This window comes from Propithecus coquereli, unplaced genomic scaffold (assembly GCF_000956105.1).
Source record: "Propithecus coquereli isolate 6110/MARCELLA unplaced genomic scaffold, Pcoq_1.0 Scaffold251, whole genome shotgun sequence".
NCBI lineage: Eukaryota > Metazoa > Chordata > Mammalia > Primates > Indriidae > Propithecus > Propithecus coquereli.
In genome coordinates, this window is record NW_012148075.1 from 1,669,308 (window position 1) to 1,694,971 (window position 25,664).

At 40.7% G+C, this 25,664-nt stretch overlaps 1 protein-coding gene across 1 annotated transcript in view; it reads left to right on the plus strand.

Moving 5' to 3' along the window:
* Window positions 1-19,580, plus strand: part of CNOT10 (CCR4-NOT transcription complex, subunit 10) — a 99,602-nt gene extending 80,022 nt beyond the window's left edge. Inside the window, exons 11-16 of the mRNA XM_012646863.1 lie at window positions 7,231-7,344; window positions 11,574-11,704; window positions 12,347-12,382; window positions 12,580-12,707; window positions 17,320-17,395; window positions 19,147-19,580. Coding sequence (XP_012502317.1) covers window positions 7,231-7,344; window positions 11,574-11,704; window positions 12,347-12,382; window positions 12,580-12,707; window positions 17,320-17,395; window positions 19,147-19,301 — 640 coding nt within the window. The 3' untranslated portion in view covers window positions 19,302-19,580. The remainder of the gene's footprint in view (window positions 1-7,230; window positions 7,345-11,573; window positions 11,705-12,346; window positions 12,383-12,579; window positions 12,708-17,319; window positions 17,396-19,146) is intronic.
* Window positions 19,581-25,664: the final 6,084 nt, after the last annotated feature.

Below are 25,664 nucleotides of genomic sequence, written 5' to 3' on the forward strand. Positions count from 1 at the left end.
AGGCGTGAGCCACCGTGCCCGGCTGATAATGGAGTTTTTTAAACACAATGATTGGTTATATGAGTATATTTTTCTCCTAAGATGTTTCTTATTTTTTAAGAAGTCAAACATTTATTGACTGTCCACTGGTACCTTATTTTTGAAAAATCAGTTTATTGAGATATAATTCACATACCATACCATTCACCCATTTAACACATTGCCACACTAGAAAAAAATTTTTTTCCTTGGAGCCATGGTGTTTTATTAGGAGAATAGAATAAAACCTTCAAAAACAAAATGATCCTTTCTAATTTAATGAAAAATCGGTTATTTTTTATTGTTTTCTGTACCTGAGTTATATATATGCAACTTGAAAAATAGTTCTTGAAGCTCCCAAGGTGACGAGATATGTGAGTTACATATGCTTATGGGGCCCCAGGCTCAAAACTAGCATGAGTTAAATACAACTCACATGGCAGTTAATGTTTACAGTCCAATGAATGCTTTTTAGTATATTCATAGATTTGTGAAGCCATCACCATAGTCACTTTCAGAATGTTTTCATCACCCCAGAAGGAAACCCTATACCCTTTAGCTGTCACTCCCTCTTCCTCAGTCTACTCCCATCTCTAGCTAATCTACTTTCTGTTTATATAAAGTTCCCTCTTTGGACTTGTTTTTTTTGTTTTGTTTTGTTTTTTTTGAGACAGAGGCTCGCTCTGTTGCCCAGGCTCAAGTGCCATGACATCAACCTAGCTCACAGCAACCTCAAACTCCTGGGCTCAAACAATCCTTCTGCCTCAGCCTCCCGAGTAGCTGGGACTACAGGCATGCGCCACCATGCCTGGCTAATTTTTTCTGTATATTTTTGGTCGTCCAGCCGATTTCTTTCTATTTTTAGTAGAGACAGAGTCTCGCTCTTGCTCAGGCTGGTCTCGAACTCATGAGCTCAAACGATCCTCCAGCCTCAGCCTCCTAGAGTGCTAGGATTAGAGGCGTGAGTCACTACACCCAGCCTGTTTTGGACTTTTGTATGAATGGAATCATATAATAAGTGGGCTTTTGTGACTGGTTTCTTTCACTTACCATAATGTATTCAGGGTTGATCCAAGTTGTAGCATGTATTAGCACTTCATTCCTTTTTATTGCTGAATAATATTCCATTATGTAGATAATACCACATTTTGTGTATCCATTTGTCCATTGATGGACTTGTGGATCATTTCTGTCTTTTTGCTATTGTGAATAATGCTACTATAAACTTCATGTATAAGTTTTTGTGTGAACATGTGTTTTTATTTCTCTTGAATGTAAACTTAGGAGTGGAACTGGTGGGTCATATGCTTGCTCTGTTTAACTGAGGAATTGTCAGACTGTTTTCTAAAGTGGCTGCACGATTTTAGAAACCCACCAGCAGTATATGAAGTTTCCAATTTCTTCACATCCTCACCAACACTTATTATTGTCCATCTTTTTTATACATTGTAGTGGGTATGAAGTGGTATATCATTGTGACTTTGATTTGCATTTTCCTGAGTACTGATGATGTTGAGCATCTTATCATATGCTTATTGGCCCTTTCTATATCTTCCTGGGAAAAATGTTCAGATCCTTTGCTCATTTTTATGAAGTTATTTGTCTTTATTATTGAGTTGTAAGAATTCTTTGTATGTTCTAGATATAAGTCTCTCATCAGATATATGACTTGTAATTATTTTCTCCTGTCCTGTATATAGTCTTTTCGCTTTTTTGAAGTTGTCCTTTGAAGCACGAAAGTTTTTCATTTTGATAGAGTTCCAGTTACATTTTTTTCTTAATGTTGCTCATGTTTTTCATGTCATGTCTAAGATCCCTTTGCTAAATCCAAAATCTTGAGGATTTATCCTTATTTGAAGAGTTTTAAGTTTTAGAGCTTACATTTAGGATTTTGATCCATATTGAGTTAATTTTTGTATATGGTGTAAGGTAAGGCTCAACTTCATTCTTGTGCCTACTGGGATCTTATTAATAATAAAGAAATGAGTTCATAGGTTTAGTGACATATTGACATTTTATTATTGCATAGTGGTTTCGTAACTGTCATGGATATGTATTAAGTCTTACATGTTGAATATTACAGGACATCTTTATTATTCAGTCTGAGATTGTGATATTAGCCAAACTTTTATTTTCTAAAATTAAAATTTTAGAAAATTTTAATTAAAATTATAATGGAGACTGCTCTAGAATTTAGAAAAGAGTATAACAACTGGACAAGGATAGGAAATAATGTTGGACCAATATCAGAAATGTCTGTACAAGAAATTAAAATCAAAGCATAGAAAATGAAAATGAAATCAATGAAATTTCAATTTCATTAAAGAATGAAATTCTTTTGGGGCCTCCCCCTCAATGGGAGGCCCCAAAATGGATAAAAGGAAATGTTTGGGCCAAATTTAATTAAACCCAGTTAAGTTATTCCACAAGTATAAATTATGAAAGCTTTAATTAGTTCTTTCAGACTCTAATGTGACACTCAGTGAATTATTTCCCATTTAGTGAAAAGGGACCTCCTGTGGTCCAGTGTTTATAAAAGAAAATGAATCAAACAAATGGTTGATAACATAAATATTATAGACACTTTTAGTGTACTTAAGGAATCATATTTCTTTTGGTCTTAACCCAGTGGTGACACTGTAGCTCATAAGACATACCTAAAACTGGATTATGGTTAATAATCTGTTGAATCCTATATTGCTTTTGCTAGAGACCCAGCCCCGTTTCATTCTTATGACTAAGTGTGATCCTACTGTAACTTGTTCATCTAATAAACTCTACAATAGAAGGAACCAGTTCATGTGACATGTCCTTCACACTGTCAGTAGTCTGTGTTCACCTTGGCATGATTCACATCTGCCTCCAAGGATCTTATTTAGATGAACTGGTGATCAGATTGATCAGAAACCTGGGTTAAAATAATTCATCACTGGTCTGCCACTCTGTGGAAACCCCACAGAGGCACTGCTGACCTTGGACAAATCATTTAACCCCAGTGGGCCTTCCTTTCCTCTTCTGTCAAATAAAGCAATTGGATTGGGTGATCTTAAGGTCCTGTGCGTGTATAAATTGCTAAGTCTCTGTAACTTTATACATTTTATTTGCTGCCTGGGGTAGGAGTGGGCTCTTTGGGATGCTAGATTTGGTGAAGATAAAACTTTTTTAGCTTATTTGCACTGGACTTCTGTTTTTGTTGGATTTGAGATATGTTTGTCAATAAGATTCTTTTTGCATAGAACTGTTATAAATAGCAAAATGTTTACAGAATACATAAAGTGAAAAAATAATTGAATTTTTAAACTTCACTTAAGAGAGTTGAAAGTTGACAAGTTTTTTTTTGGATTATTGTAGATAAATTGAATTGACTTGAATATTTTTTGTTTGAAATTTTTAAATCATGTTCAGTTTGAGAAATTACATTATGAGTTTTTTTAGCCAATTTTTCAAGTAATGTTTACTGTGAGATTGCTTTGTAAATTAATTTTCCTTTGACAAATGGAGACTGACTGGATTTACTCCCACTTTAGCCTCTTTTAGTAAGGGTTAAACTATTTCAGATATTTGGTTTAGATTCGTTTAACTCACAGAATATGTGGCTTGACAAATTTTAATGCCCCATCTTGTATAGTTTAGTGTAATTTGGTGCTTTAAGAAAAAATTTTTTCCCTTTTCCTTTGCTCTCTTCCTTCCATTCTTCCTCCTTTCCTTTCCTTTCTTTCTTTCTTTTTTTTTTTTTTTTTTTATTTTCTTCTCTTCTTTTCCAGGGGTTGGTGTTCTGAGGACCTAGAGCTAGCTCCTCCAGCGTGTAAAGGGGAGAGGGGAAGTGTGGGGTTTTGTCAGATCCTCCACAGGGGGGAGAAGCTAGTGTCTCTTCCCTTGAGGTATAGTTCTTCCAGTCTGATGAACTGTCAGATCCACTGAGTGATTGGTAAAGCAGATTGGACAGTGACTCGAGGAATTGGGGGGCAGGGGGAATATTTTAAACAGTAACTATCAAAAGTAAAGTGATTTCTCCAGAGGCTTAGCAGATAGAGCTGTGTGTGTTTCTAGTGTTAGCAGTCTGCAGGAATTATGCTGAGTGCAGTACTGTTTCCTAAGAGGAAAAGGAGGATGAGTGTGAGAGGGTGATGAGAGGTGAGTTGGGGTGGATTGTAAGGCACCAAGAGAGGGGGAGCATAAATGTTGGTTTGAGTTTTGGGCAATGAAACCTGCTTAATCCTGATGGCCCTTGATCAGAATGACAACCCCAAAGTTTTTTATTTGCATATTTGTTTTTTAATAGAATGATTATTTTATTGTTAGACTCTTTTACCCTGTTGTGGTTTAATGTGATACCTTAGAGTAAAAGGTAAAAAAGTTAAAGAAAGCAGATTTTTATATTCTTGTACATAATTATAGTTTGGGCTTCCTGGGAAACAAAACCCTGCTGCACATCTTACATGACTGATTTCTGGACCCAAAGTGGGCTTGACAGTGGGCTGGAGCAGTAATAGCCCACCTACTGTCAGGGGAGGCCAGGGCAGGCATTTCCCAGCAAGCCTGCCTGAGATGGGGCTTATCCTAGACCCTAGGACCTAGGAAGAGACGCCTGTATGTGGGGGCCAAAAAAGAGTTGGCTTCATCAGCAAAGTGACCTACCAACAAGAAAGGTGGGGGTCTGGGTGCCTGAAATTTAAAACGTTGAAAGCTGTCTTCTTTAGCAAGTACCTATTAAGCAGCTACTGCAGATGGTGAGCAATTGCTCTAGTCTTTGCATAGGCAACAAAAGATGTGCGCTTCTCCTCTTCAGGAGCTTATGTTTTGCCCTAACCTTTGGCAAAGTCACAGATGAAAATGAATATTAAATTTTGTGACTGTCATTCATACAGGCCCCTGAGCTGATGATCTTCTTGAGCCTCTGGACACTAGACCTTTAAAGTCTCTTTTTTTCTTCATAAGCAATATATACCTGACATGTGGTAGGCACTCAGTATACTTCTTATATGAATGAATGTTCATTGCCATTTTAAAATAAAAACTATAAATTAAGCCAAAAGAAAAGATTGTCACCTAATCTTGCCACACATACTTAACCATAACATGCTTCTGAAAATGAGAGATAACTAGCCAGTGCCTCCCTCCTCTGGTTTCTTGAGACTTCCTTCAGGAGCAGGGCTCCCACCAGGCACTGTGGCCACCAGGGCAACCTTGCTACTGAAGCCAACTCTTGGAGACCTAGGAATATCGAGAGTAGGCTTGCCAGGAAAATTCCTCTGGAAGTGGCACTATTTGCCCGCTCTCACGTTACCCTCTTCTGTGAACAGGGTTCAGATTTAAAATTATATACTCTTAGGATAAAACTAAATAAATAAAATTATACATACTCAGTAACAAAATATAGATTTATAGTGTTTGGATTAAATATGGTTTTCTTCCTATTTAAAAAGACAGACCAGAGTACCTATGTTATGTGTGCCTAGTACTTAGAAAAATAATAATGTACAGTAATCTTTTCTTTGTTTTTAAGACAGTCTTGTGAATTGATAGAGAAGCAATGCGATTAGATGGGAAGGGCAGTGGTTTAGGAGTCTACAGTGTTGAATGTTAGTCCCGACTAATCATACACTCTAAGCTAGAGGATATATTAAATATTTAACCACTTTGGGTGTCAGTCATTACACTGATAAAACAACAAACTGCTTTAAACAGTCTTTCTGCCCTACCGTAGTAATCTAAGGCCATAAACCTCGATTTCCTTGTGCCTTTTCCAGGACCAGTCTACTTCTCTGTATTGTTTGGAGTTGAGGGTATACTTTTCTGAGATTCTAGCAACCAAGAGTGAGCAAATAAAGAGGAAACAGCAGAATACTTTTGAAGTTCCCCACTGTGCTTTTTACTAGAAGGGCCATTTCTAGTTAGAGGATTTCAGAGCATTAGAAAACTCTATAGTGATATGATGGTTACACTCTTCCTTAGACTAAAATTACAACCTGAATGCACTTAATGATATGTGTGTGTATTGTAATTTGTAAACATAACTCAAAACCCTATATCTGAGTCAGGTCATTTGTGATCAGCCATTCAGACTTCATTTCTATTTGACAAGGGTTTGTTTTAAGATTGCTTTGTTGGAGCAGTTGTTTACCATTCAAGTGATCTATTAGTGTCAAGTCTTTAGGTAGAACTGTTGTGTTTTGTTGTTTTTTTTTTTTGAGACAGAGTCTCACTGTGTTACCCGGGCTAGAGTGCCGTGGTGTCATCCTAGCTCACAGCAACCTCAAACTCCTGGGCTCAAACAATCCTTCTGCCTCAGCCTCCCGAGTAGCTGGGACTACAGGCATGCGCCACCATGCCCGGCTAATTTTTTCTATATATTTTTAGTTGTCCGATTAATTTCTTTCTATTTTTAGTAGAGACAGGGTCTCACTCTTGCTCAGGCTGGTTTCGAACTCCTGAGCTCGAACAGTCCGCCCGCCTCAGCCTCCCAGAGTGCTAGGATTACAGGCGTGAGCCACCGCACCTGGCCAGGTAGAACTGTTTTAAATGAACTTGCCCATTAAGTAGAAAACCAAATAGAAATTTAGGATTTCCAACCTAACTTAGCAAAGTCAATGTAACTTAAATTTTATCTTCAGATATGTTTGTTGAACTTGTTTTCTTCCTTCAGTATGCATTTAGAATAATAGTAGCTGTATAAACAAAAATTTTTTTTAGCTGTTCTTGATATTGTTACTTAGCAAGAACTATTGACTTCTTAATAGGTTCAGACCAGAACACTTTACAGTAAGCTAAGTTCAATGGAATCTTTAGTAAGTTAATTATGTTTCTTAACAAAATCACAAATATGTATAGAAAGAATAAGATTTGCTTCTATAGCTTTATTTCTAGAATGTTAAAAGAAATGTTCTATGAAGTAAGTTCTCATTAAGCCATTAACTGCAGCATTATTTTTTTACAGGTTAAATATATATTGTAACTTTATTTGGTTATTTTGTTGGGAGTGTGGGTCAGTTGGATGGAAGCCAAAGATGATTTAGGTAAATAGCTAAACTGTGCTTCAGGGTGATTTTATACATTATTCTAATCCTTACCATTAGTGCCACGGCTTCCTCTCCTCTTTCCTGGTGTCCAGATTGTCACGGCTATAGTTAGGTCATTCTTTCCTATTTAACAAATATAACCATCATCAGCTTTTAAAATGAGGTTTTCTGCCCCTTCCCTTTTGTGTTCTAGGTGCTCCATACTTGCTTGCAGTGCTTACGTGGCTCTGGCTTTGGGGGATAACCTTATGGCTTTGAACCATGCAGACAAACTTCTTCAGCAGCCCAAGCTGTCAGGATCTCTTAAGTAAGTGTGACTTGCCCTGTGTGTCCCTGGTTCATTTTGAGGTTTCCAGTTAGTTTGTGGTGTATACTGCTGTTTTTTACTCCTCCAGTGGAATATATATTGGTGGGGAAAGAAGCTAGTTAAAAAACTTTCTTAACTCAAATCTTGACGATGGAAATTTTTTCATTTGTTGCACCTCAGGGATTAATAGAAATGGTATTTGCTATACTGAGTGTTAGGAGACAAAAACTTGGGACTCATTAATGTCCATTGCTAGGGCTTACTGGAGCACTTTAGGCCACAAAATAAGTCAGGTCCTCAGGGAGAAGACCCACCAAAAAAGGAATTTGGTCAACATGATAAATCTACTTTGAGGAATGCAGTTTAAATAGATAAGAATTTTAAAATACTTAAAATATTTTAAAAAATATTTTTCCTAGCCATTTCATAAGATAGTTTTATTCAGACTCTAGATACCTCTTCAATATTAGTGTCATTGTCATGCTAAAATTTTCCAAAGCACATCATCTTTTCTTTTATCAAAATTGGATAAAATACAGTATCTTTTAATCTTTTTATGGTGCTGATCCCGGAAATTTTATCCAAAGCCACGAGTATTCTATATAACATTAGGACAGTTGTTTTTTCATTCATCCTGTAGTTATATACTTACAAATTCCAACATATAACTACTTACTCTTTTGCTTTTTAATGGTCTTTGTTTACAATGTGCAATACTTAGAATTGTGAGGTCATACTCTGAGAAATAATTCCATAAATATTTGACTTTTTTTTTGCCTTTTAAAAAACTGGTTACTTTATATAAGCATCTAAATTTAACATTGATTAAGGTTGTTTCAGGCCACTGTTCCCCATATATTCCTTATATTTAAAAAGTAATTAAGAAATCATCCAGTCATAATTTGTCACAATTCAAATATAAGGGAGTTCCTGCTCTTCTGCAAGAGAACTTTGTCCAATATCCAGGCCTAGAAGGGGGATTCTGAGTCTCAGTTCAAGGCAGTTGGGTTGCTTCTGAAGTGCCTTAATTCTTACCATTGCCCAACTCTGTGAAGTGCCAAAGTCAGGAGCTGTGGCTGTCGCTGGTGTTCAGATTGTGGTGTGTATGGCTGTTATGAGAACAGTGGACTTTTTTTTTTTTTTTTTAACAAAAATGAAACCCAAATTTTAGCTGCTCTTTAAATCCTTTGGTTGACAGTGTGATCATTATCCTCAAGTAATTCAAAGTAGATTCTCCATTTGGCATTTGTTTGGGAGGTTTTAACCTCATTTGTCAACTTTTCACTCTGAAAGTAAAAAAAAAAAAACAAAATTCCCTAGGTTATAAGGTTACCTGGTTTCTTAGCTAATTTCTAAGGGATTGGCCAAGCCATGTCTGGAAATTTCTTTTTTTTTTTAATCATAGTGTGGAATGGAAATTTCTTTTTTAATTCTCTTAACCATTCTATCATTCTATCCTAAGCATTGGTTTCTTAATTAATAACGAGACCACCTGTCTGTCTTCCCAGTGAATAGGTCTGTCTTCCCTTCTGCATTTGGCTGCCCTTGAATACCCAGCAGCTTTTGCCCCACTGCTCGTTGCTTTCTACACACCTAGTCGAGGATTTCTAGGCTTTGTGTGTCATGAAAACATTTCATTTAGTTAAAAAAAAATTATTTTTCATGTCAGATAATGTGCTGATTTGTAACAAGGTTTAAGGGAGGCACATCTCACACAGGAGCATGAAAACCCAATCATCACATTTATAAACTACAAAAGGATTAAAAAATATTTTTAATTAATTTTACAGAAAACAAATTGACATAGTTCTTTCAAGTTGCATGTGTGTTTGTGTCTCATAGTGATTATTGACTTGTAGATACGGCATTAATGAATTTAAAAAATTTTATTTCAAAATATATTTGAAGTTACTGATTTTTTTTTTCTTAAATATCATTTCTCTTAGGGTATTTGTGGGGGAAACAAAATAAAAGGTCATCGTAGCTCCTGATAGTTAGAAGAAAGAAATTGCTTAATAAAGAGATAAAGAGACTGGTATTGGGAGGATTGCTTGAGGCCAGGAATTCTAGACCAAGCTGGGCAACATAGTGAGACCCCTTTTTTCTTATGAGCTTTGAAAGACTTCCTAGGATCTACAAAAAAAATTTTTTTTTAAATTAGCCAGGCATGGTGGCGTACATTTCTAGTTCTAGCCACCCAGCAGGCTGAATGAGAAGTATCACTTGAGCCTGGGAGTTGGAGGTTGTAGTAAACTGTGATTACACTACTGTTCTTCAGTCTGGGTGACAGAATGAAACCCTGTCTCAAAAACAAAAACAAGCCCTTGACAAAATAGTAAAGAAGATAAAACCAAATGAACTTGAACTTAAAGGGAAAAATTCCTTTATTCTAGCAATTTACTATTTGTTCTTGATATGGGAACTTTTATTAATTTCTGTTCCTAAAGTTCATATCACAAAATGATACGTAATAATAGCTTTTATTGAGGGGTAATTTTTTTCTACATGTGAGTATAAATAACAGACTAAAGGTGAACAGCATGGAATATGTCATTGCCAAATTATTAGTGAATCTATAGTTCAGGTTTCCTATCCTTTGAAACACACAATATTACTTAATTTCCTAATTGTATTTCAATTTTTTGTGTGACCACTAAGCTTCCATTTTATTGTAAAGCTGTTACCTCTTTACAGAATTTAAGTCTGAAGATGTAAAGAGAGAATAGGCCTTGTGTAACAGACGATTCTCTATTTTATGCTCCTTATTGTGATCACAGAAAAAAAAATCCAAGTGCTTTCTACATTTTTTGATAAACATTGTATGCATGCATTTAAACTTGAAATGTATGAGCAGAATGAGACAATCATTTAAATAAAAAATGAGAAGTATTATAATTTAATGGCCTTGTTTTTGCTATAGCAATAAAATGACCAAGTGCAATGACTTGATTTAATAAAAATCATCTTTTAAAAAAAAAACAAAAAACAGAGAGAGATAAAGAACTCTTAGGTGATTAATTGTACATAAATGCCAGAAAATGGTCAAATTGAAAAGAGCCTGTTTGTTTGTTTTTTTTTTGTTTGTTTGTTTGTTTTTTGAGACAGAATCTTGCTCTGTTGCCCAGGCTAGAGTGCTGTGGCGTCAGCCTAACTCACAGCAACCTCAAACTCCTGAGCTCAAGCGATCCTCCTGCCTCAGCCTCCCGGGTAGCTGGGACTACAGGCATGCGCCACAATGCCCAGCTAATTTTTTCTATATATTTTTAGTCATCCAGCTAATTTCTTTCTATTTTTTCTTAGAGACGGGGTCTCGCTCTTGCTCAGGCTGGTCTCGAACTCCTGAGCTCAAGCGATCCACCCGCCTCAGCCTCCCAGAGTGCTAGGATTACAGGCATGAGCCACTGCGGCCTCCCCCCACCCCTCTGCCAGAGCCTAAGATTTGATGACTCAATATGCATATGGACAGACTCAGTTGAGGCAGGCTAGCTGAGAAGATGAGAACTGAGGAGGCCCTTTGAAAGGTGTGGTTAGCTATGTGGAGATCAGACCAGACTTTGAGTCCTAGGAGGCAGGGCTACGGGGAAGCAGTGGGTTGGGAGAGCGAGAATATTGGCTGGATATAGTTGAGTGGGAGCCAAATTGTGGAGAGCTTTGAAACTATAAAAGTTTAGTTTTATTTGTTTTGTTCTCATGTAGAAAAAGTCATTAAGATTTTGAGCAGGCCGGGCACAGTGGCTCACGCCTGTAATCCTAGCACTCTGGGAGGCCGAGGGAGGCCGAGGCAGGTGGATTGCTCAAGGTCAGGAGTTCGAGACCAGCCTGAACAAGAGCGAGACCCTAAAATAGAAAGAAATGATCTGGACAACTAAAACATATATATATATAGAAAAAATTAGCCAGGCATAGTGGCGCATGCCTGTAGTCCCAGCTACTCGGGAGGCTGAGGCAGGAGGATCGCTTGAGCCCAGGAGTTTGAGGTTGCTGTGAGCTAGGCTGACGCCACGGCACTCTAGCCCTGGCAACACAGTGAGACTCTGTCTCAAAAAAAAATTTAAGCAACCCTTAATTGATCCATTTTACCTAAATAAATGTAGATTTTAATTCAAGGACATGAAATATAGGAGATTTATACATGATGTATAATAACGTAGTATACCCAATATTATTCTACATTAGGTATTTTTGCCATGACCTACTTTTCAGTTTGGAAATCTGTTTTTTCATTTTAGGTTTTTGGGACATTTATATGCTGCAGAAGCACTCATCTCTCTCGACAGAATATCTGATGCTATTACTCACTTGAACCCGGAGAATGTCACTGATGTCTCCTTAGGGATCTCTTCAAATGAGCAGGACCAAGGTTAATGAGGACACATTTGATCAGAACTGGTCACCATTTCCACTTCCTTCTTGTCATAATTCAGGATATGTGGAAATTTAAGGGCATGGCTATAAAGAAAAGGAAGTTGTAGGCCAGCTTTCCACATTTCGGGCTGTACTTTGTAATAATTGTTTGCTAAGTAGACCTGGGAGTTGATTATCACATGGTCTAAATTCTCACTTTTTTTTTTTTTTTTTTTACATACAATCAGCAAAATTCTCACTTTTAAAAGGCTAATAGGCTGGTAGTGTTAGGACATTTTTGTTGATTCTAACATATTTTTTAGATATGTTGATGCTAACTGTATTTTTTTATTTGGAGTGCTTCCACTATCAAAGGGGGAGTAAAAATATTGCATTCAAAAGTCAGTTTTAAATCATGGCTACGGTTTTTGAGGAAGTTAAATTATATGACATTCACTTTATTCAAGGTTAGCTCTCAGGTTAAGGTGGTAGTGGGTGGTTGCAATCTGATGTCTTTTAATAGAACCTCCACTACATGAAAAGTAAATGTTGTGACAGATTGCTTTATATTATATTTCCATTTCATAAAGAAAGTTAAGTTTTTAAAAAAATATGCTCTGTTGTTCTGCCTCTCAGATTCATTTTCATGTTGTTGTAGGATCAGACAAAGGTGAAAATGAAGCAATGGAATCTTGTAAGTAAGAACTTTTGTAAATACTTAAGTAGTGTGGCCTGCATCCCCAAAATGTCGACTCTAAATCTTGTGTCATTCATTTATCTGCCTGAAGATTAGTGCTGTGCGAGCGGAGTGGCTCCTCAAGGGCGGTAGATTGGGTTGCTCCCTTGCCCCTGGCACGGCCTCTTCACCAAATCTATACTCTTTTTCCCCAGCTGGGAAGCGGGCCCCTCAGTGCTACCCCAGTTCCGTCAACTCTGCCAGGACTGTGATGCTGTTCAACCTTGGCAGTGCTTACTGCCTGAGGAGCGAATATGACAAAGCCCGAAAGTGTCTCCACCAGGTGAGGCCAAGAGTGGGAGGGGCTGAACCTTATAAAGCAGCCAGCAAAGGGTTTGAGGTTTATGGCTTTTGTTATTTTGTTTGAGGCATCTGGTCAGTTTGTTAAACAATTGGCATATTACTCTTCCAGGTTTAAAAATATTCTTGCAAGGTAAACAACTGATGAGCATTGCAAAGGAACCTAGACACTTAGTGGAGAGTTTTTTTTGATGATTTTAATAACTAAAACTCCAAAAGATTGTCGGCCGGGCGCAGTGGCTCACGCCTCTAATCCTAGCTCTCTGGGAGGCCGAGGCGGGCGGATTGTTTGAGCTCAGGAGTTCGAAACCAGCCTGAGCAAGAGCGAGACCCCGTCTCTACTAAAAATAGAAAGAAATTAATCGGACAACTAAAAATATATAGAAAAAAAAAAAATTAGCCGGGCATGGTGGCACATGCCTGTAGTCCCAGCTACTCGGGAGGCTGAGGCAGAAGGATTGCTGGAGCCCAGGAGTGTGAGGTTGCTGTGAGCTAGGCTGACGCCATGGCACTCACTCTAGCCCGGGCAAAAGAGTGAGACTCTGTCTCAAAAAAAAAAAAAAAAAAAATTTCCAAAAGATTGAAAGCCATCTAAGAGACCACTGAAATAAATAATGGTGCATCCATATAGTTGAACACAATGCAGCTGTAAATTCCATGTATTAAAATAAATGGATGTCTAAGTAAGACAGCAAGGTATAAAACAGTTTCTTAATCCCAGTGACTCAAGAGGCTGAGGCAAGGGGGATTGCTTGAGCCTAGGAGTTTGAGGCTGCAGTGAGCTATGATCATGCCTCTGCACTTTATCCTGGGTGACAGAGGGAGACCCCTTCTCTCCCCATCTCTAAAAAAATAAAAATAAATTTTAAAAAAACTTCTGCATAATCCTATATGTGCTTAAAAGATGATCTCTGAAAGAACACACCAGAAACTGCTAACATTAGCTGTAGGGGTGACAGGGTGAAACTGTGTGTCTGGAACACTAGAATGGGGAGACTTTTCAATGTATACTTTTATGCTTTTTAATTTTGAATTGTGTAAATCTATATTCAAAAAGTTAATTATGGCCAGGCATGGTGGTTCACACCTGTAATCCTAGCACTCTGGGAGGCAGAGGTGGGAGGATCGCTTGAGGTCAGGAGTTCAAGACCAGCCTGATCAAGAGCTAGACCCCATCTCTACAGAAAATAGAAAAAATAAACCAGGCACAGTGGTACACACCTGTAGTCCCAGCTACTCAAGAGGCTGAGGCAAGAAGATTGCAGTGAGCTATGATGACACCACTGCACTCCAGCCAGGGTGACAGAGTAAGACCCTGTCTCAAAAAAAAAAAAAAAAAAGTTAATTATAAATACACCTTTCAGAAAGTCAGGGTTCAGAGGAGCAGTATTGGACAATGTCCATACACACTAAAGAAAGCTGCTGGCAATATACAACTAGTATAGACCTCTGAATTCTACTACTGAAATGGTACATCATCATGTCTCCAGGAAGATTCTGATTGGACCTCTTTAGGTTACCTACTCATCCCTGGGCATGAAACCGTACGTATTATATGTGGCTTGATATTGCCATCAGCAGCCCCAAAGGGGTTTCACAGAATTAGAAAGGGATTAATTCCTCAAAAGGAGATTGACTCAGCAGATATCTGTTGAGCACTAACTTCTATGCTGAGCTGTGGGAATAAGACTATAAAAAGTAGACATTATGCAGCCTGCCCCCATATACCTTACAGTTAGGAGACACCTTCCTGAATGGGGGATTACAAAGAGTATGCAGAAAAATTTTAAAACTTCTACTATATTAATGGAAAGTTTGTGCCAATTCACCAGCAGCACATGAGAGCCCACATCCCCACATGCTTGCCAGAGTAAAATTGAAATTAAACGTATTTTCAGGAAATATGGTTGCTACCAGAACTTCCTGCCTATGTGGGCGACGTTGTTGTATCTAGAAAGAATGATGTTTTACCATGTACAAATTAGCTACATATGATACTTAGCCAACTTAGTGTCACCTGGTCAGCATTTCTGATCCAAAATCAGAAAAGTTAAGTGGTAGACTATCCAGGGTAACATATTTGAAACTATGTAGGAATCGAGTGCATGTGTTAAACTGTAAGAGCTAGAATGTTTCACTGTTCTCAGTGGTAAGGCTAGGGTGTTTAACAGCCCCTCTCAAATTGCCCCCAGACCACAATCACTGCAGCAAACAGGGCTTTTGATCTAAAGTTACAGTGTGTACAGTCCAACTCAGGTTCTTGTACAGCAGGTGGCCATGGCTGCTGCCACGCTGGGAGAGACAGATGGGGTCAGGCCTGGTTTGGGGTCTGAAGGGGGTTTTGTTTTGGTCCCTTGGTTTTTAGGTTAATCCAATGGCTGGACCTTTGTTAATTGGGAGGCCCACCCTGCCTGGGAGGGCAGAACAATGATGTGAAGAAGGGCTCCGAGTAGATGTTTCCGAGGTTGCCTGCCCACCACTAACCATTCTGAACAGCCAGTAAGCAAAATGCCATTAAGTCTCGTAAAGTTGTTGCCTTGAACTCTTTGTATTTTAGAGAAAGCTGCAGACTGTGGTCAGTGCAAAGAACAATAAATGGCCTGTGTGTACTAGCCACTTGGATGGGAAATAAAATGATGTAATGATGTAAAGATAATCTTATCTATATGGCTTACTTGTAAAGCTAGGCCTAGAAGTATAAATTCTCACTTTTTCAACTGAGTTGTTATACCTCAGTGATGTAGTGAGAAGAATAAAAGTCTCCCTACCTCATTCATGAGGAACTTCTTAGGAGCACATCCTCTGTGTGAGTCTCCCCACTAGTCTCTCCTTGTGCTGCCAGGAACTAACCTAGTACAAGTTTCTGGTTCCCCAGACATCTTCCACATTCAACCTTCAACCTTCAATCCCATTTCCCCCTATTTTCTGCCTATCAAATATCTGCCCTGCAAAGACTAAGGGAGGCTTCCCTTACTCCAAAGCTCTTTATTTGAAAGAAAATTCTTTCTTTGCCTATCTTTCTAAAAAAAAAAAGAAAGAAAAAAAGAAAAACTTCTTTCTTTTTCTCCATACTCACAGCACATTTACTGGCCTCCTTCCCTGGCATTTAGGTCATGCCAGGGTATGCAGCAATTTAGGTAAAGTTGTTTGGATTATTGGTAGTTATTTGCATGCTTGTTTATCATCAGGGGAAGTCCCTGTCTTATCTCCACACCCACCTCTGGTGAATGAGTATTTGTAGAAGTACATTTTCTGATTAGATTAAGGGAAGAAGTAAAGCAATCTGGAAGTAATGAGCAACTAAAACTACATGGGGAAGTACAAGTTGATAGTAAGGTGAGGAAAAGGCCGCAGCCCAGAGAGACCCAGACTGAGCAAATAAACCTATCATTTCAGCGCCTTTGAGCAGAGCAGTCCAGGCTTCCTTTTCTCAGGACTGGATCAGAGAGAAACTGCTGGCTGGTGCTGTGGCTCTTACTCATTTAAAGGCAGCATGTTGCCTAAACCAATAAATGATTCTGTTTGACTAAATTGTATTACATTTCAATCCTTAAGAAAATCAAACATGCTAAGAAGTACATGTTTTCTGTATTACCATTTAAGTTTGAATTCTTAGTCCCGACATTGGCAATTTACAACCTACAATGCTGAGATGTTACTTAGGGAAACAAATGGGCGTGCAGATTTTGATGTAAATGCAACTGTATCTTTGGTGAAGAGCCACCAGCTGACCTGGGCAGATGACTAACATGTACAATCAGGGGTGTCAGATCACCCATCTCAAAACCCAGAATAGCCAAGAGACAGAATAAGAATTCCAAGCATGTGAAAACCCAGAGGGAAGAAAAACTTTCCCCCATTAAGAACTTGTTATGGGCCGGGCGTGGTGGCTCACACCTGTAAATCCTAGCACTCTGGGAGGCCAAGGCGGGAGGATTGCTCAAGGTTAGGAGTTCAAAACCAGCCTGAGCTAGAGCGAGACCCAGTCTCTACTAAAAATAGAAAGAAATTAGCCAGACAACTAAAAATATATAGAAAAAATTAGCCAGGCATGGTGGCGTGTACCTGTAGTCCCAGCTACTTGGGAGGCTGAGGCAGTAGGATTGCTTGAGCCCAGGAGGAGTTTGAGGTTGCTGTGAGCTAGGGCGATGCCACTGCACTCGAGCATGGGTAGCAGAGGAAGACTCTGTCTCAAAAAAAAAAAAAAAACTTGTTATGGATTAGGCAAGAGAAAATATTGAATCATTTAAAAATCACATGTCTAAGCCAGAGGCAGCAGTACATACCTATAGTCCCAGCTACTTGGGAGGCTGAGGAAGGAGGATTGCTTGAGCTCAGGAATTAAAGGCTGGCCTTGGACAACATATCAAAACCCTACCTATATATATATAAATACATGTCTAGCTTAATTGGTAGGTTTAAAGACAAAGGCAGGTGAGGGGCATCTTAGCTTAGCAGAACAATAGGTAGTCCCAGGAAGTTATGTGGGAATGAGCTTGAATGAGTTTGCTACCTTGTCCTTGGTTGGCAGATGTACTTGGAGTTTGTATCTTAAGCTGTTGGTTTTCATGGGTGTCTTTCTGTTTTGAGCAAAGGCGGCTTCAATGATCCATCCTAAAGAGGTGCCTCCTGAGGCCATCTTGTTGGCAGTCTACCTTGAACTGCAGAATGGTGAGTAATTCTCTCTAGTTAGAACTTTAACCCTTCAAAGAAGCCAAGATTTTTGATGTCTGCTTTTTCTCTTAAAAATCAAAACTTTGCCTTCCTTGAAGATATCACCCATCAAGTTCTCTTAAACAAAAATGTAGGTAGAGGTTGAGGTCTATCCTGGTTTTTACCTTAGGTATTGGCATATCCCACTGATCTGTACTATTCTTGAGTGTGATGGCTTTAGGAACTAATATGATTTGAACTCATTCATTTTTCCAAAGGGTGTCAAATTGAGAACCGGGCAGATCTACTCTAAAAATGACCCTAACGTAACTTAAAGAAATTAGATCCTGAAGATTCTTGGTGGGGAATTTAAGTTTTCATCAGTATGTCCATATTGAGATGGAGATAAAAGAAGCCAAAATGAAAGAAAAGAATTGTGGCAAGTAACTTCTGGGCTGACAAAAGAACTATGGATTAAGGATCTGTTCTATTAAAAAGGGCTGTCTTGAAGGTAAATCTTCAGAGACTCCAGCCTTTGAGGAACTAAGGCTATCCTTGATGGACAGTGGAAGGAACCACATGTGAAATTCCTTGAATGAAAATTTATTGACTTTAAATAATTTTGCCTAATGCCATCATTAAAAAAACTCTTTTAACAAAAGAAAAAGAGAAAATGTAATTAGAGAGTTTTTGGTATCCTACAAATACCTCCTTGCAAGTTAAGCATATTTCATCTTATCTGTGAAAATGCAGAATCATAACTTCTGATGCTTAATTATAATTAATCCCTACTAATTAACCTTTTTCTTAGGCAGCTAAGTGACTCTAATTGAGAACATGAGTCAGAATTCCTGTTGTTTTGAGTTCTACACCATAGTATTTGGAACACAGATGTCATTAATGAGTTTTACAGTAAGCCATTCTTGCTCAGAATTACTTATTTAAACATAAATCCAGGTCATGCCTCTAGAGCATATATGATCTCCAGGATGTGGCTTCCTAGAAGAAAGGCTGTAAGCCTTAAATATGAGATGGCATAAAGTAGAAAAGAGATGTGAATGGGATAAATTATGATAGGAGGGACAGAGATATTAAGAGTTCTGAGTCACAGCCGGGTACAGTGGTACGTGCCTATAGTCCCAGCTACTCAGGAGGCTGAGGTGAGAGGGTCATTTGAGCCCAGGAGTTTGAGGCTGCAGTGTGCTATAATCATGCCTGCGAATAGCCACTGAACTCTAGCCTGGGCAGCAGAGCAAGACCCCATCTCTTTAAAAAAAACAAAAGAGAGAGAGATCTAAGTTATACCTCCTTGTTGATCGTGGGAACCTTTACAAGGCTCCCCCTATTTTGTAGCTGGAGAAGTAATTTTAAGTGCCTGACACCCAAGTAAGCCTTGGTCTCCTTAAAGACTTGATGACAGTTAGTGCATGGTCCTAGATCCCTTCTTTTATACAGCCCACTTGTAACAAGTTTGTTTGTTTTTTTTTTTTCTCAGAGCTCCAAAAGAGAAAAATGTAACAAGTTCTTAACCTGGGCTGTACCTTAGAATCACTAGGAAGCTTTTAAAAATCCCATTGCCAGGCCACACCCTGCATCACTTAAATCAGAATTTTGGGGGATGGGTCGCAGGCATTATGTGTACCACCAAGGCTACAGACCCACCACTCTTCTAGATTATCTTTTACCTCCCTTGTAGAATTCTGGTGGCTGGCTTTGTGTGTGGTGGTATTGTTGTGTGCTTTGTTTCTTACTAGGATGTGTTCTTATAGGTAATACCCAGCTGGCCTTACAGATCATCAAAAGGAATCAGCTGCTCCCTGCAGTGAAAACACACGCTGATGTGAGAAAGAAGCCAGTGTTTCAGCCTGTCCACCCGATCCAGCCCATCCAAATGCCGGCTTTCACCACTGTGCAGAGAAAGTGATATTGCACTTTTGGAAAAATGTTACCTGAGACCCAGGGCAGTATTTACTGGCCTTTGTCATTGTATCACAACAAAATGAATAAAAGACAGACGGTGAAGGTTGTTAGTTTTGAAGACACAATTTCCACTCGTTCTACCCATGACTGTTTTGCCAGAAGCTTACTTAAAATTAAGGATTCACAAACTCATTTTCAGCTGTTTTTCTTTAATTTCTGCCTATTAATTTCGAGCCATTATTCAATATGTGTCATGGGCAATTAAAACACGATCTTATCAGAAGTCTTATACAGTCTTTTCTTGCAACAGAGTATTTAGCATCTGAGATTTAATGTTAAATACTAAAGAAATTCACAGAAGAACATCAGCAGTAGATAAATAGCCAGTGCAGAAGCTGACCTGGGGTGGAGGAAAGGGAGAGAGAATTGATGTGTTTTATGCCTAGTTATGACTAAAGGGACCAGAAAATGTGTAATAACCCATAGGGCTGGTATAATTGGGTTAAGAAGACATGACTGATCTGTTAGGAATCATTTACTTAAAAATTACAAATATAGACAAACAGGTTTGGTTCAATGCACTTGTCTTGTTCATCCTCCTGTACCCTTAGGCAGAAGCACTGGCTCTGGAGTCTGTTAGCATGTAGTTCAAGGTTCATTGCTCAACCACCCCTTTACAAATGCAAACAAGAATTTAAAAGCTTCTTCCCAAAAAACAGGTATGTGTTGTAGGATTGACATTAACAAAATTTGCCGATAGGGTAGATGTATGCTAACTTTAAGTAGAAAAAAATAGCACAGACTTGCTTTAGAAAACTGGGTGACCCCTAGTTAAGATAGTGTTTGGCATTAATGGATCCGCCAAAGCTTGCCATTTAGGAGTATACTTTGCTGTCTGCGTCTCTTCAGTTCCCTAGTTTGGAGACCAGCCTCAGGGAAGTGTAACACACTAGCTGAATCTACATGGTTCCTCAGTTTCAGAAATAGGCAAGTGTTTGGATAAGCACGTGATTTATCTGAAACTATCTGAATTATTCTGTTGCTGACCAGAAACAGAATTCAGATAGGGATATGTACTGGAACTGAGTATTTGTGATTTAACTAGGCATTGCCCACAGACTCAGAAAGGGAAAGAATTTCTTCCTTCACTTAAACGTGGATGGATGTAGGAAGGGGCTTCATTGTTCCATTGCCACTTGCAGTTGTTTTATACACAGAGTAGATTCCAGGTGGATACGGAAGGCGGAGGTGGCCTACCTACTTTGGGCCTCTTGAAGCCCTTTCCAGATGAGGTGAGAGTAGGACCCTTTAGCTGCACTGGTATTGATCTCCGTCTGCAGCCTCTGCTGGCGTGGTGGAACCCACCCAAATTCTGCAGCATGGTAGCAGAGTTGCTTAGCCTGAGCATTTTCTGGAGAGTAAGTTCACAGACTTCATAAATTGTTAGGAACTCACATGATCTTGGTAGTATGGAGTAGGAAAAGGCCTGTAATTGCACTTGAAAACAACACGTCTTTGGAGAAATCCTGAGAAATTAGAACTTTTCTCTGCATGCTGATTTATTTATGGGAAAGCAGGAATAGCTATGAAGGGCAAGGCAGGTCCCATGTTAAATAAGAATACAGTTGGCTGCAAGTAGCAAAAAATAGATCTATGATTTAACAAAGATTGCTTTTCTCTCCCTTGAGAAGGGGGGATATGTAGGTAGCTGTTGGCCTTGGTTCTAGTATCCAGTGATGTCATCAGGGACTCAGCTCTATTCTTCCATGCCACTATCCTTAACATTTGAGCTTTTGTCCTCATGGTCACAAGATGTTCCAGCATCACATTAAAGGCAAGAAGAAGGCACAGGTAGCTAATCTTGATAGGAGACTATTAGGAACAAAGCTTTCTCAGAAGCCCCCAGCAGACCTCGGCTTACATCCCTTTGTCAAATCACGTCATGTAGCCATCCTTAGCTGCAGGGAATCGTGGGGAAGAAGTCACTAACAGTGTCTGCTTCACTTGCTGGGACAGCCCTGCATGTCTTAAGGGGGGGCCACTTAAGTGTTTTCCCAACCTGGTGAACTATGTCTGATGCCTTGTTTTCAGATTAACGTCCCAGCATCTCAGCTTTGCAAATCTCCACTGCCCACCCTCAGCAGAGCGGAGCAAATTAAATGTAAGCTTTTCACCTCTGAGACCATTCACACTGGTTCCCCCAAACTAGGAAGGCTTCCTGCCATCTGTTTTTCCTGCCCCAGTTTGTTAAAGCCACCTCTAACTAACCATATGAGTAGTATATAATCCTGTCTATACTAAGAGGCTTTCAATGCCACTTCTGGGTATAGTAGCATGCACCTATAGTCCCAGCTTTGGGAGGCTGAGATAGATCACTTGAGCCCAGGAGTTCAAGGCAGCAGTGAGCTGTGATCACACCACTGCACTCCAGCCTAGGCAACAGAGCAAATAAATAAATGCTACTTCTCTGAAGTTTTTCCTAGCTATCCCAGTTTCTTCCCCCTTTGTGTGTCTGGTATATATACTTTCTAATGTGGTATATGTTTTTCTGGAATTTAACAGGCGCGGGTGTTGTTGGCATCATCCGTAAAACGTAAAGGATAACATCTTTTTTGCTGGGGTTTTGAATTCTGAGAAGAGCCCCATTAGTTCTGTTCAAGCTTCACCCCCAATTCAGCTGCACCATATACAAACTAGGAACAGATTTACCTCATGGATCCTTTAACAGACCCAACAGAATGTTGTTGCAAGTGTCTCTGAAACTGCAAGGCAGGAACCCTCAGAACAGCTGGAGTAAGCAGTCTTCCATTATGCCTCCTGGCCCTTAACCCTAAGATGATCTGGCCCCTGTAAAGAGCTCAAGCCTTGCTCTTGACTGGCAGGAAGGCTTAGCAACCTTCCATGGCCTTTCCCAATCCACTTTCACCTGCCTACACATGAACACCAGTCACCCTCCATGGCCTCTTCCATGGCACAGTGCTACCTTTCATAACAAACCGTACCCTGACAGTCCAACCACTCATACTCTTTTCTGACTAGTTGGCTGGAGACTTTGCCCCTTACTCAACCCAGTGACTTTGAGCAAATGGCTTTATCTCTCTTGGGCTCAACCTGTCCTCCTGCCTCAGCTTCCCGAGTACCTGGGACTATAGGCATGTTAGCCACTATGCCCGCTAATTTTTAAATTTTTTGTAGAAATGGGGTCTTGCTGTGTTGCCCAGGCTGGTTTTGAGCTCCTGGCCTCAAGTGATCCTCCCACCTCAGCCTCCCAAAGTTCTGGGATTACAGGTGTGAGCCACTGCACCTGGCTTGTCTCAAGTTTTTTTGACCAGTTTGTAAAATCAGGGTACCTTTCCTCAGGGCCTAGTGTGAGGATTAAAATGAGATGACAAATGCACAGTGGACACTTAACACAGATGAGTTCACTTACCCCTCCTGCTACCTAAGAGACCAGCTCAGCCCAATCACCCCCTACTTCATATGTCTAGTGTCTGGTTCATAGTAATTGCTTAATAAATGCTGGCATCCCGTGTTCCATTCCATTTTTACCTGCCTTGCCCAGGTCCTCGCCTTGTGATGACGAGGTCCCAGGTCTCCCAGGTCCCTTCTCCCACCCTTTCCTCCTTGCCACAGTCTATAACTTCCTAAGGCACAGCTCGGACTCCTGCCTTGGAGTTCCTGTAGGAAGACCTGAAGGTCTCTTTCTACCCTCCCTACTTAGCTACTGTTAACCCCCCTTACACCCCATGTGTTCACCAAACTGGATTCTCTGCCATCTCCCAAAAGGAGTCACCATTTTTCACCCCCAGGGCTTTGCTTCAGGCTCCTCTGCTGCCTAGAATTTTCTCCCTTCAGTTGCAGTGTGTCAACATCCTACCATCCCACACCGCCTCTCCACAGCCCCAACCTCCTCCAGGGAGCTTCCTCTTACCCCCAGGCTCCATTGCACATGCTCTGGGCTGGTGAGCTTTCTTGCTGAGCCCCGTAGTAACTTTGCAGATGTGCAAGCACGTGTCTTTCACAACATGTTCTTTGTCATCTATCTTCTTTCCCCTCCTGGATTGTTAGTACCTTTGAAGACAGGCTGTGCATTATACAGTTTGTGGATTGTTCTAGATGAACAATAAAGTCTGCTTTCTAGGCCTGGCAGTGTCTCACAGGGCCTGCTGCTTTCAAGGTGGGGACTCCTGGCCGATTAACATAACCCCAAGGCTCACAGGGCCTCCGCATCCTTGACCCTCTGAGCCCTGTGGAGTGGGAGTTAAATAGTAGCCCAGGATGGGTGGGTTGTGGTTACTGGTCAAACTCAATCCTCCAAGGCAGCTGGCCCGGCCTACAGTAAACAAACCCGTGCAGAAATTTCATCTTCCCCTTTGTCCCTGAGAAGGACAGAGCAGAAACGCAGGCTCCAGGGTGGGAGTGGGGCTGCCACGGGAGGAGGCAGCGAAGTTCATTAGCCCCCTCATTTGGGGCAGTGGGAATCCGTGTGGTGACAAACAATTGTCCTGGAGGATTTAGGGGGATTTGCCCAAGTGTCCCTGTGGGCCCCCAGCCTCCTCCTAATCCCGTCCACATTTCAGACTACTTAGGATCGCATTAAATGTCAAAGCCGGCGTTTAGGGAAATATCTACATTTCGTTTGCATCGCCCGGGTCAAAAGAAAAGCTGAAACGAACCTCGGAGCATTTGGCGCGAGAGGCGCTCTGTGTGGTCCCGAGTGTGAATGGGAAGGGGGGGCGGCGCCCTCGCGGCCTCCCCGCCCAGGAATGCGGGCCTTTCACATGTAGAAAATGCTAATGCTTTGTTCCTGCCTCGGCCTCCCGGAGGCGCAGAGGCGCCCGGCCAGATTGTCACAGCTGCATTTGCATGCGAGCAGCCCGCGGCCCCATCCCCACCCCCAACCCTCCCCTCCCCCAGCGTGGCTTTCCTGGGACCTCTGGGACTCGTGGAAAGGCCGCCTGCAAATGTCCTCTGCCGTCGCTTAATCCCTGCTAAAGCCACAGGTAGCTGTGGCTATCCTTTTCCTTGTGAATATCCTTTTCCCTGAGCCAGGCAGGTGAATACATTTTACTCCATACTTACTAAGATGTTGACACTTTCAATTATTTTATATGAAGCAAGACTATTCCATCGGGGAAGATCAAGGCGTTGGTGCACCATCCTCCTGCTCAGTTCCACATTTATGTTCTTGGCGACAATCTCCGTGTGTTTGATGTGACACCCACCGGAGGCTCCAAGCTAACCGTTACGGGTTCATCCTCAGAGTGGGCATCCGAGAGACCGCAGGTGGCAGGGCGAAGGGGGAAGGGTGTTTTGTACACACTTTAGCGAAGGGGACTCAACTCAAAGGGTTCAGAGGCCGCCCGAGGTCCCACAGCAAAGGCGCTGAGCGCAGATGCGCGGGCTGGGTGGGTGGCGGGGCGGACTCCATCCGCGGCGCGGTGCGAGGACCGCGGCACCCAGAGCGCCGCCTACCGGCGGCACGGTGGGCGAGACGACCCCGGGAGGGCGGGGGAGCCTGTCAATCCCGAGGGCCCTTCTCCCCCGCGGGGCTCCGCGTGGACCACCTGGGAGCCCGGCGACACCCAGGGGCGCCGCGCTCCCCGCCCCTCGGATCCTGCAGCTGAGCTCCAGCTGTGGCCGACTATCTACGGGGCGCGAAGACGCGGGGCGGAAGAACGGAATCCGGCCCTGCAAATGCAATCACGCTTAGTTTCCTTCGGCAATGACGGTGCTTGTCTAATTAATTTCATTTCCTTTTTCTATTTCCTTGTATTTATTTTACTTTGTTTTTATTTAATGATCTCATTGTATTTACTTTTATTTCATTTCGTTTATTTCACTTCATTATTTTATTTGGTTTATAATTTTATTTCATTTTATTAATTTTATTTTGTTCATCAATTAATTTCATTTATTTTGTTTTTTATTTAATTTTTCGTTTTGTTGTATCTCATTATTTAATTTAATTGATTGATTTTGTTTGTTTCACTTCTTTATCTTACTTTATTTGTGTATTTTCCTGCCTCTGAGTTTTGAGAAATGGTGAAAACAAATCTCATCTCCACAACTAAATGTGAAGCACCTAAAAGTCGGGGACAAGGTTTTATGTCATAATTGGGCCAGGGAAATATCTGTTAATTGAATGTGGGCAAGTGGCATTGCCGGACTTACAGGGCATAAGTCAAGAGGAGATGACCACATAGTCCTAGCCTCAAGAGCCCCAGGCCAAACCGGGGATGAAGACAAGGACCCAAGAATTTGGACAAGGCTTCAAGGAGGAGGTATCATTTCAGGTGGGCAGATAGAGAGGGACAGGAGTCTACTTTGAATGATTAGACAATAAAGGTTATGTTGCAGATAAATA